The sequence below is a fragment of the Nipponia nippon genome, unplaced genomic scaffold, assembly GCF_047370975.1.
Source record: "Nipponia nippon isolate SJK-2023a ecotype South Korea unplaced genomic scaffold, ASM4737097v1 scaffold_8, whole genome shotgun sequence".
Taxonomy (NCBI): Eukaryota; Metazoa; Chordata; class Aves; order Pelecaniformes; family Threskiornithidae; genus Nipponia; species Nipponia nippon.
Window position 1 is genome coordinate 19,467,017 of NW_028262402.1, and position 12,143 is coordinate 19,479,159.

At 38.7% G+C, this 12,143-nt stretch overlaps 1 protein-coding gene across 2 annotated transcripts in view; it reads right to left on the bottom strand.

Moving 5' to 3' along the window:
• The window catches only part of LNPEP (leucyl and cystinyl aminopeptidase), a 66,456-nt gene that overhangs the window by 14,991 nt on the left and 39,322 nt on the right, over nucleotides 1-12,143 (bottom strand). For both annotated transcript variants that reach the window (XM_087742104.1, XM_087742105.1), the window contains 6 exons: nucleotides 10,314-10,434; nucleotides 9,461-9,615; nucleotides 9,023-9,136; nucleotides 6,949-7,080; nucleotides 4,102-4,233; nucleotides 568-728 (listed from right to left, as the gene is read on the bottom strand). In XM_087742104.1, the coding sequence (XP_087598230.1) occupies nucleotides 568-728; nucleotides 4,102-4,233; nucleotides 6,949-7,080; nucleotides 9,023-9,136; nucleotides 9,461-9,615; nucleotides 10,314-10,434 (815 nt within the window). The remainder of the gene's footprint in view (nucleotides 1-567; nucleotides 729-4,101; nucleotides 4,234-6,948; nucleotides 7,081-9,022; nucleotides 9,137-9,460; nucleotides 9,616-10,313; nucleotides 10,435-12,143) is intronic.

The window sequence follows — 12,143 nt, forward strand, 5'->3', positions numbered from 1 at the left end:
GTGTCATGCATTACTGCCATCTTAAAATTTTTAAGCCAAGAAGACTTTGATTCTAGCTTCTCTACTTTCTTCTAACAAAGCCCAAGATGTACACTGAATTTTGGCAAGAAGAAGCAGAGGCTCTAACGTAAGACGTATGCATCTGTAACTTTTGCAAACTTCTGCAACCTGCCTTTCTAAAGCTTCTCATTAAACACACAAAACTTTCTGAAATTAAAAGAAAACTTTACCTGGGAGATCTTCCTTTTGTATTAAAAACCTGAAAAATCCATGTTACTATTTACCACAACTCATCATCTCAAGCTTAAAAGCTTCAGGAAAGGATGCAAACAAGAAACTCAGTTTACAAAGGATGCCACAGATTTTTACCAGTTGCTTGGGTGGAAATAGACATGGATCTTCAGGCAGATACTAGATGTGTGAACTTCTGTGCCAAATTCTCTATCACTACGTGCCTTGAAAGAAAATACTAGAACCCCTGAATACAAGTGAGAAATATGTACGAGATACAAGAAAGATATCTGCAGGTAGATTTTAATGGATAAAAAGTACTAAGGAGGTAGTAACCTTGCATCTGTTGTCCAATTTTCTGGCTCCGCACGATACAAAAATTTCTCTTGTTGCACAGAAATAATCTTTCCCTTTCGGACAACAGTGACTAAAGGAAATCCTTTATGCAGAATCCAAGTTTTCATCAACTTTTTTACATCTAGTGTTCCATTGGTAATCTGTAAAAAACAATCATAACATAACAAGAAAATGGCAAATAGACAACGTTTTTAAACCTTCCTCCTTAACTTACAAAGTAAGTAGAAGCATGATTCTGCATCTGTAAACAATCACTTTGAGCTTGTAAATTTCGTAAGCAACAATTTAGGGGAGCAAGCAGTTTTTATTTTCTTAAGTTGAGGGAATCCCAGCCAAGTAGTGGAAAGACAAATTGGAAACATCAGGTAGATTGAACTGGTATGTCATGAAAACAGAGAAGACAATGTTACAGAAAAGCAAGTTATGGTAGCTCCCAAGCTCCCCCCTACGCTTTCTCTTTCCTTATTGGTATTCTGATATTATGTGGGTGTTTCAGGTTAAAAGATCTTCAATTCTAAAATTACTATTAGAAATTGAATTAAAGCAACAGTCTTTGTACAACAAAAAGAACATATCCTTTATAGTAAGAACTCTCTATTTTTTTTTCCACCACCCCTCCCACTTACCAGCCTTTGCACAGTTTCACCTCCAGCCTCTTCTAATCTTTCAGGGACTGTTTGTACTACAACATCCCCACTAAGAGACAAGTACTTTATAATGTCTACATATGACTGCCTCTTTATTAGCAGAGATGACCATCCAACCTGAAAAAGACATTATGTCCCCTAACTTATGAAAATATTTTTTAGGTTGAGCCATCAGGAACATAAGGAAATTAATATATCATTACTCAAACTACATTTAACTTTTACCAACCTATACTGTGTCTTCCTCTAGTTTACCTCATCAGCAACTTACTGCCCACTAGCAGACCTAGGCACTGGCTGGAATCCGAGGCCACTAATAATGGTATCAGTCAACTGAAAGATCAGATAGGTACACAATAATTTGTGTGAGCTACTCAGATTCATCTAGTTCATATCATTTTAATTATTTAGTCACCTATTGGGGGAAAATATTATTGAGCAAAGACTTTCCATTAATTTTGTAGAATGGGTGAACTTTTGATACCAAGGGCAGAGAAAGTAATCAGAGATGCAGCCTGTCAAGATTTGACTGTTAACCAACAGAGTCTGTCTGAGAATCTGAAGGTGAAAGACCATGAGAAAGCAAGAGAAACTAAGAATTCAAGATACAAAAAGAAAAATACTATGACAGAAAGAATACCAAAACAAAGAAAAATGGACATAGCGGCAGTACATTTCACTAAACTCGGAGAGGCAATAGGTGAAAATCAGTGGAAAGTAAGTAGTGCAAAAAAAATGTGGTACCTTCTCAGGGAAGCAAAATAATAAAAGCCCAAATGTAAACTAACTCACTGCAATACCAGACCAGTCCAGCTAAACCATGAGTCTTTGGAAACAGGGAATATGAAAGCGTACAAATATGCAGGCTATGTGAAAACACAAAATTAACACTTACATGAAAAAACCACAAAACGAACCAAAGACCTGGGCACAAAATGAGGTGCAGCCAGAAATGGACACAAAGGAAAAGGCAAACATCGTAAGCAGCATCAGAAAACATCTAAAGAACCAGTTGGTGGGTTCCTCCACACAGAAGGGCAACTTCTGGCAGATAATGCTGTTAAATACCTGGTGTCAGCAGGAATTTGGTAACTATTAAATTAGCACCAAATACAAAGGGTTGTTTCTCCTTAAAATAGGAAATACACACTGAGTTCTGACATCAGATGTTACTAAGTTGGTTGGATGCAGTTCACTTAACAATACTAATACAGGTGGGTGAAGCAATCCCAGAGTTGCTAACAATTACTTTTGACTCTTAAAAGATGATGACTGAGGTTCCAAAAGACTGGAGAAAGAGGCCTACTGAGTTTCCAGAAAAGCTGAACTTGCCCCATGTACAAACACTACGGTTATAATAAAAAAAAAAGAGTTCTTTTCTGAGCCAGGGAGACAGACTAAGCAAGTAATCTAAAGTTTTGAGAACGACTCTTTTCCCATGCTCTAGTAACAGTTAAACCTTGCATCTAGTAACAGCTAAGCCCTTACATTAATTAAATGTGAGGCATCTGTGTAGTTTCTCCAGCCACCCTATGTGGATACTACAATCTCCCTGTGGTATGTTCTCTATGTGTGCATGACTGAAGATGGTTGGTCAGGAGGCTCCATTTTGCAGAGGTTGAGGAGAGGAAAGTCTGTTTTGCACTATTAAAATCACTATGCAAACCAGAAGAGTTCTCTGTCATAAGAGAGCCATGGTCTGATATCAGTAATAACCCATCACTAGCTGGCAAACTAGTGACTGTGTATGACTAAACACACAAATTTACAGCCACCTGTGACAGCTAACAGTAACTAACAGAGGCTCCAGTTCTGCAGAAGTTCAAAGATGCCAAGAGCCAAAACTAAATATTAAGTTAGTATCCTGTCTAGCACTCAGCTTCTGTGAGGGAACCTTACATGTATTTCAGAGACTTTAATACATACTATGCAGTACACACATTCACAGGGAAATCTGTTCCCTTCCTTTATACAACTACCTTGACATTCCCTGGGGATACTCAGCAGATCTTTCTTGTTGTGATCACTCTCACTCTCTCTTGCACATACTCTCTCCCTTTTGTACACTCTCCCCTTGCACTCTTCCCTCCCACTCTCTCCCCCTCATGTGCTCTCTCCCTTGCACTCTCACACGCCCACTCCTTTCTTACTCTCTCTCTCTCCCTCCTTCACCCACTCTCCCTCTCCCTCTCCCTGCTGCCATTTCTCCTGCCTCCTTCACATGCACCCTCTCTCCCCTGCCCTCCCTGGCTCCCATAGGCTTGCAGTCCCTCACCCTTGCTCTCTCCTTCCTGTGTCCTTGCTTTCTTGCACCCTCGCTCTCTCCCCCCCCACCCACTTTAGACACAGCCTAATGCCTGCCTTACTGTTTGAGAGCTGCTGAACTAAATTGTGCCCTACAATCTGTTTTCCTACAATTCCAGCACCGCTTGTTGAAGCAGAAGCTATCACTGAAACAAAGTTACACTAGTAGAGTATTCGAAGACCTCTACAGTACTTGGATTCAGCTATTCCTTGAAAGTAAAATTTTGTCCTGCATTTAAGATGACTATTTTTATTCTGGTCTTAACACACTAACAATGCAACTCTAGAGAGGACATGTACATACTGACATGTCCACACGTGGATATGCATGGTAGTGCATACCCACTTCCAGCGATTTGTAGGATGATACGCAAGGGAGTCCTAGAAGCTACAGGACTCTCCATATCTGTATGACAGAACTTTGGACTACAATGCACAAGAACTTCAGAGTATTTACCAGCAGTGTATTACCTTATTTCTTTCATAAACAAGGAAATAAATCAAAATATACAACATATTTAGAGAAGTGAAAAAACAAGAACAGCATAACAAAGATTGATACCTCATTCATGCTGTCCCACAAATCATCACTCTGGGCAGATCCATAGTTGTGATTATGCAAGTATACCTCAATGCCAGCTTGGAAAACATCCTTAGTGAGGTAGTGCTTCAGCATCAGAAGAAGTGAAGCTCCCTTTAGGGAGAAAGAAAAGAGGAAGAATTGGCAACTTAAAGTTATAGAACTAATATATGCATATTATAGCTCTTTCACAGTACAAGAATGACTCGGAAGCTGGCAGATTTTATCCCAAATGATACCATTTGAATAATTACCTTAACACTCAGTTGCCCTGGAAAAACATTTTTTTAACATTTCATAAACTCCAAATACAGTTACAAAAAAGGCTAATACAGCTTGAATTTTCTTCCCAGTTCCTTTGGGAAAAAAATATTTTTTAATATTTCAAAGGCTCAAAATACAGTTACAAAATAGGCTAATAGAGCTTGACATCTTTTCCAGTTAACTTCATCTCAAAAATATTGCCTTCTTACTGGTAAGTCTCTACTGGCTGCCGTATTTCATTAGCAATACTCTTCTGTGTGGTACAGAAAAAGTACATTCTGACAGTGTTCAAATACAGCCATGTTTTGTTAAAAAAAGCAGTAACTGAGTAGTTCTTGTACAAAGTGGCCGGCCATGAATGCGTAGACAGAAAGGTGCTGTTTTTTTGCTTTTTTTAAACATAGCTGAAAGCCATTTTCTTCCCATAGAAATACTTCTATGTCACAGCCACTAATAAGTAATTTGCCTGAGGATTTTGTACAACTGCATGCAGATGAGCAGCCATAGATCATGAAAAGTTTAAAGGTGCGCTTTAAATTTTTGGTAGTATTTCTGAGAAAGGATCAAGAAAAAAATTAAAAGGAAGATTTCAATGAGAGCATATATGGTTCTTACACATTCCAACATCTTGCCTGAAACTGAAGGCTGCCTGGTTAATCTAATTATTCATGAAACTGCAGGAATACCCTTTACTATAGTTTTTAATAACATGGTCATAATTTCCTCTCTTGCATGCATCCTTACTTAACCTATAGCTCTACTACTTTGTTCTTCGTACTGTTCTGTCCTCCCAAATGCTCTGTTGTTGCAGGTGGATTCTTGCCGCACCCCTGAGTATTAGTTTTACTGATAGACTGCAAAACCACCAGGCTAAAAATAATTTTGTACAATAATTCCTATTACAGACAGTAAAATGTAGAGGCCAACTACTAATCTGTGTCAGTTGGTGGTATACTAAACCAAAGGAAGTTGTACAATTCAATAACAGACCCCCTTAGGCTGATTAGGGACCATGTTGCAAGTGTCTTCCCATGCAAATTGCCAAGAGCATTAGCTAAGGTATAGAGCCAACAGTAGTGGAATACAAAGACTGCATGCATGAATGAAGAGCTATGCAGTGAAAGCCTCTGAAACATAGAAAGCAGCCATGAAAAACCTGTTTCTGACAATGCAAGGGCAAAACTTCTTTTGGTTAGATCCTAAACTCAGAGGTGCAGGTTGCTACATTTCTACTCAGAAGGTGCACTTACTTATTAGTAGCAACAAAGTAATAAAGTAATCCTCCAAATATAACGCTTTACTAATTGAAACTCCAGCGCAATCACTTATGGAATGTTTCCATTAAAATTACATAGAGTTTTGATCCAGCAAAGAGTGACAAAATTGTTATCTCTGAAGTTAGTTGGCTACAGACATGATTGTGCATTATGCATAGCTTCCAGAAGCTCACGAAAAAGGGAACTACTTGAGACAGCAACACTGAAGCATGAAACAACAGCCATGCCTTTTGATACATAGCTTAGGGAGAGAAACCAAATCCATTTCACAACAAAGGGAAGCTGAAAATCACACATCTCTGTTCTTGTAGTTCAGAAAACACAGACCAAAATAAACAGAAGCACATCACTATTGTAGGTCCGTTTGGCATCTTAGACTACTCAAGGATGCCAGACAACATGTGTTGACCAGTTGAGACTTGCAAAAAGAAATCAGAGGAGACAAACCAAGACAGCTGTGGGAGCTGCACTCCACTGAGACAAGGAAGACATAGTATTTGACTGTTTTCTAGTAAGCACTAGCTGTCCCCGTGGTTTCTTAGATGAAAGTACAAGCATACACAGACAGTGGGGGAAAAAATGACAGCTAATCTAAATGATATAAAAGGCTTTCATCCAATACTACCAAACTCATAGGACACATTATCTAAAACCTGGGACAATGTGAGTAAAAATTTGGCAAATACAGATATTTGCACTGTCCCGCATTTTCAAGTGAGGAACTGTGAAGCTTTAAAAAGATAAACCTCACACACAACCCTCACTAGACATTAGAAATAATGAAGTGGCAGGCAACCAGGATATGCAGTGAAATAATTTTACATTCCAGATGCAAGCCTCCAGCTCAGGAATTCTCTAAAATACTGTTTTTTAAAAGCAGAGAGAATATAAAAAGGAGCACTTGCTTCAATAAGTGCCTTGTTGTTACTCTTTTCTTAAGCACTTGTTACAGTCTGCTATCAGAAAAAGAATATATGCCTAACTGCATATTTTGTTTTGCCTGCTGGGTCCCCTCTTACATCTTCATGAGTATTTTATTTTGTGCTGAAACATGCACCAAACAGAAGGATGTTAAGTAAGGACAAAAATACACATACATAATAATTTCCTAATTGAAAGCTATGCAGACGCTCAGAAACACTACTGAGAGATCCTGCATTGTTTGTGCTAGGTGTAAATTACCCCCAAACAATTGTCAGTACATGCCTACTTACTCATGATTTGACATTCATGTTTTCAATAGCTAATGTATAATTTTCCAAGTATCTCCAAATATTTTTAAAGTTACCTTGATATAAGAAAGTGCATCAAACATTTCTTCAATTTGCTCTGAAGACTGAACAGCAGAAGAGACTGGACGTGAAGAATTCAAGGAATCCTTCATCATAGCCTTGAAAATCAAATTAAGAAAATCTTCATCCTAGAAGAGAAACATTCATAAGTGTCTGAGAAGCTACAACATACATGGTATGCAGAACAGTAAAAGTTGTCTCTGCTTTGCTCTTCCATTGATCTAACATGCCATTGCTCACCTTCCTGTCAATGGAGGCAGAAAAACAATTGTCAGGATAGCATCTGTAAAATCTACTCTTTCCCTGCCACATTTTAGCAGTGGAATCTCACTGTCAGTTTACATCATTATCCAGACCCTTAAGCTCCTGTCTCAGGTAAATGCATCATGGGCACTAGAGAAAATAAACATGCCTACTAAGGAAGTATGTGCCCAACTTTGGATTTGGCTCACCAGTGTTTTCAGTTCATTTACAGGAAGCAGGGAATACAAAAGCACAACTCCTTCAGTATGCTTTAATATTAAAGCATGAAATCTAGGGAAATTACTACAGTGATGTTTGTGTGAATGTACACATTATTTCATCAAGACTTGAGCAAGCAATTCTTTATACAGTTTCCTCTATACAGTAGAGAATTAAAAAAAAAAGTAAGACCTGTGTATGATACAATAAAGATACCCTTTAAAGTTTAACATTTTAAAGCTGTTCTTCTTGAATGCAGAAGTCTGGAGTGATTTTTTTATTTTTACCAAAACACATTTTGGCACCACCAAGTGGTGAAATGAGATGCTGGTGAAGGCACCTTGTCAGGCACCTTTCAGAATGAAGTATACAAGTGTTAGATGTGTCCTTGTTAAAACATTAGACTTGTTGTGTGTCCTCCCCTCGCCACATATGCACCCAACAAGCAGAATGGCTACACTATATTTTCAGCGGCCATCAAACTCAACAACCAAGCTAGGCCAAATGAAAAACTTTCTAAACACCCAGAAAGAATTCTACTGAACCAAGTTAGCAACCCAAGTTTCTTAATGCACTAACAAAGGTGAATTAAGAACTCAAAACTTACACTCAGTCAGAATGCTGAGAACATCTCTATCCAGCAAGCAGGAAACAGTAAGTATGCATCAGGTTTTTAATCCCATGACTAATGCAAATCACATAAATGCTCCTGGAAGCTGGTTCCAGAGCCATCCTTTACCCAGGATGCAAAGTTAGTATCTCCACTGCCACCTCCATTTAGTTCCACTAATCTTTGTTTCTCTGTCTGCATTCAGTGAAAGGGATGTTTTACAGCAGTAATTGGTATCCCTTCCTTGGGGAGGAAAGATCAAGTTTCCATCATTCCTGTTTTCCAGAGTCTGAGAATCTAGGTCACTTAGTACCTGAGTGAGTTTTTAAATGATCACTAGGTTATTATATAAAAAAAGGTTCTATCCTTCTGTGTAAACAGAAGTGCCTGTAGGAGCAGTGCTTTGTACTATTAGTGTAACTCAGCACTGTCAGAATCCATGGGGTGGAACCATATGACACTTTTATACCAGGTCCCCTGACTTGTGAATCCCAAACTGATCCAGACACAAGCAAGTACCACAATGATGGAAAGACAGGGGTTATTCCAGGCATATTTAGTAACCTAAAGCTCTGGTGCTTCCTAAGTCTATTAGGAAAAGTAGGGACAGGCAAACTTGGTCAACAACATGCCTGGACTTTCTGTATAAAGATTTTAAGTTATAATTTGATATATAGACACCTACACCTTTTAACACCTGCTATTTTGCAAAGAATGCTTTAACCTACACAAAACACAAAGACTGCATGTAGACTACTACCAAAATAAAAAAAAAAAAACAAAAAAAACCCACGAAACTAATGTACCCTCCCCAAAGACCCCCCCCCAAAACCACTTCCAATATAATGCAAGTGCCAATGCAGAGCAGATATAGTATAATCTCAATGGTGCCCAAAGTGAATTTCAATGTAAGTTTATAAGTATCAGTCCTTTATGGTCAGCATTAAAAAATAGATCTTACTGAAGGTACAGTAAGTGTAGTTACAGAAAATACTTACTGAATGTAATTCTGGAAAAATCTCTTCCATGGCAAAGTACTCCATGAAAGTGGCAAATCCCTCATTCAGCCAGAGATCATTCCACCATTCCATAGTTACTAGATTGCCAAACCACTATGAAAGACCAAAAACATCATTCTTTTGCAGAAATAAAATCAAATGAATACAGTAACACTCCATCCATCCTCAGCTTTATCTTGTGGCAAAATCAAGCTCAGTCAAAACCAGAGTAATGCTTTTGCATGAACAACTCCCTAAGTACCTCATGGCAGAGTCGCACTCTGCCTGTTGTAGGGGAGAAAATACACTTGCAGTTATTCTGAACTGATTCAATGCACAACCCAGTCACAGAGAGGGCTGGGGTGAATTTAAGGACAGAATTGCATTTTAAAAAGAAGAACCCACCACATTGAAACAATGACCTCCCCAAAATAGTACCTGATGGGCAAGCTCATGTGCTATCAATGCAGTTATTAACTTTTTGTCCCTTGCTGAAGAAGTATTACTGTCAAACAAGAGTGTTGTTTCTCGGAAAGTGATCAAGCCCCAGTTTTCCATTGCACCGGACTGAAAATCAGGAATTGCTACCAGATCTGGAAAAGATTTGAAAGAAGCTTCTGAAAGGCTTACTGCTAGGTAAAGCAAATCTGTATTTCAAGTCTACCTATTCTACTACATAATCCCTAAAAGCCTCATTATTTAAATCCTGTGGTGTGGACATGTGCTCACATTTCAAGCACAGAAGCCCCATAGATTTATAGCCATGTTTCTCTAGCAGTACTATGACACAAACAATTTAAAGCTCTACACAGACACTGCCGATAGATCTTGCATACACACAAGAAAAGAGGAAATGGGGCTGCACCTACTGAAAGTAATGTCTTAGAAGACTACATTTCATTATCTTTCCAGTCGAACTAGTACATGCAGAGAAGTCAGGCTGCAGATTTTGCACTGGTGAACATTGTTCACAGACTGAGAATTCTGTATCTCTCTACCAAGGCGCATCACATTAAATTTACACGTAATTATTTCTTTGATGTACAAGTATAAGCAATCTGGTGTTAAAGGCTCACAAAAATTTTCCAGCTTGGGAATCACTAAACACTAGTACTCAGTCAAACATTTAATATTTTTTTTAAATAATTTTGGGGGAACCTTATTTCACAGATGTTTTATGCTATCTTTTTTTTTTTTTAAGCACACCTTTTCAGAATGAAAGTTCCCCTGCATTTCTCAGAACTAATTAGGGCTGCTTCTTCTGTTTAAAAAAAAGTTCAAAAGAACTTACCTAATTTTTCAAGAGGGTAGTTTATTAAAAAGTATTTTTGATAAAATTCCAGAAGTTTCACTGCTGTGTTTAGGGCATACCCAACTTGGTTTAGATGCTGTGGTATGGCATAGACAGATACCTAGTGCAAACAGAGAAAAGATTTTGAAACTTATAGCTACAAAAGCTTTAGAAGTAAAAGAGGAGCCGGCAGAAGCTCCTGAAACAGACAGGACATGGTTTTGGGAGTATACACGTAAGTTACAAACACAAGTTATGAAGTTGTCAATAAAGAGTTAAGTTTTTTATCAGAGCTTATTTACTAGTCAAAATACAGACAGACCATACAATTGACCAATGTGTATGCAGGAACAACTCAAGGCTGACACTTTTAAGGAAGGTGTTCAAGAAGGGTCTACATGAGCAGAAATTGATCCATTTCCTTTTTTACTCCCTCATGAGTTATTAAGCGACCCTCCCAGCATACCTGAATTAATCTGTAAGTTTAGGTTATCAGTATGATAACACTAGTATCATCTGCAAGAAATTCTCTCAAGAAATAATGATTGGCATGAAGTTCATCCATTCCCCTATCTAAGGCAGGGCCACATTAGACCTGGTGTAAGCAGCATTCATAAAAATCAAGAGGTTAGTCTCCCTCTATTCCTGTTGAAGTGGCTATATAGAATCATAGAATCATTAAGGTTGGAAAAGACCCTTAAGATCATCGAGTCCAACCATTAACCTATCACTGCCAAGTCCATCACTACACCATGTCCTCAACCACCACGTCTATCCATTCTTTCAGTACCTCCAGGTAACCACTTCCCTGGGTAGCCTGTTCCAATGCTTGACCACCCTTTCAATGAAGAAGTTTTTCCTAATATTTAACCTAAACTTCCCCTGGCGCAGCTTGAGGCCGATTCCTCTCGTCCTGTCACTTGTTACTAGGGAGAAGAGACCAACCCCCACCTCGCTACAACCTCCTTGCAGGTAGTTGTACAGAGCAATAAGGTCTCCCCTCAGCCTCCTCTTCTCTAGACTAAACAACCCCAGCTCCCTCAGCCACTCCTCATAAGACGTGTGCTCCAGACCCTTCACCAACTTCGTTGCCCTCCTCTGGACGCGCTCCAGCACCTCGATGTCCTTCTTATAGTGAGGGGCCCAAAACTGAACACAGTACTCGAGGTGCGGCCTCACCAGTGCCGAGTACAGGGACACTATCACCTCCCTGGTCCTGCTGGCCACACTATTCTTGATACAGGCCAGGATGCCATATCAAGAAAATAACTTTGATTAGGTTACAGGTTGATTTGGATTTAGGACGCCCTTGCATACACAAACACAAAATATGTTGAGACTAATCTTCCTGTTCTATTTAAAAAAAAAAAAAAAAAAAAAAAATTCCCTCTTACTATGCTACAAATCAGCAAAAAAATGACATTTCAAATAGATGGATAGGGTGACCTTTTAATTTTTGAGTTTGAACCAAGCACATACCAGTAAGGATCTAATCTAGTGTTTCTGAAAGTACAAAAGTATTATCAACTGCAAATTTTAAGCTGAAAAACAAAACATAAAAGCCCCTCAGGATCTTCTGGAGTTGAGAAAAATCTCATTACATTATGAACACAAAGCAACTTTACTTCAACTCTAAGCTATCTTATAACATTCATGACAATGAAGTTATTCTGTTTGAACTGGCTAGCTCAAATGCTTTGAATCTCCCAGCCACAAATTGCTGGAAGCATTTTGAGAACATATTTAATGGAAAATGTCATTATATGCTTCCTTCTTACAGTCTCCCTTGGCCTACTAGACACTGTTTGCACCAGAACAAGCCACTACCAG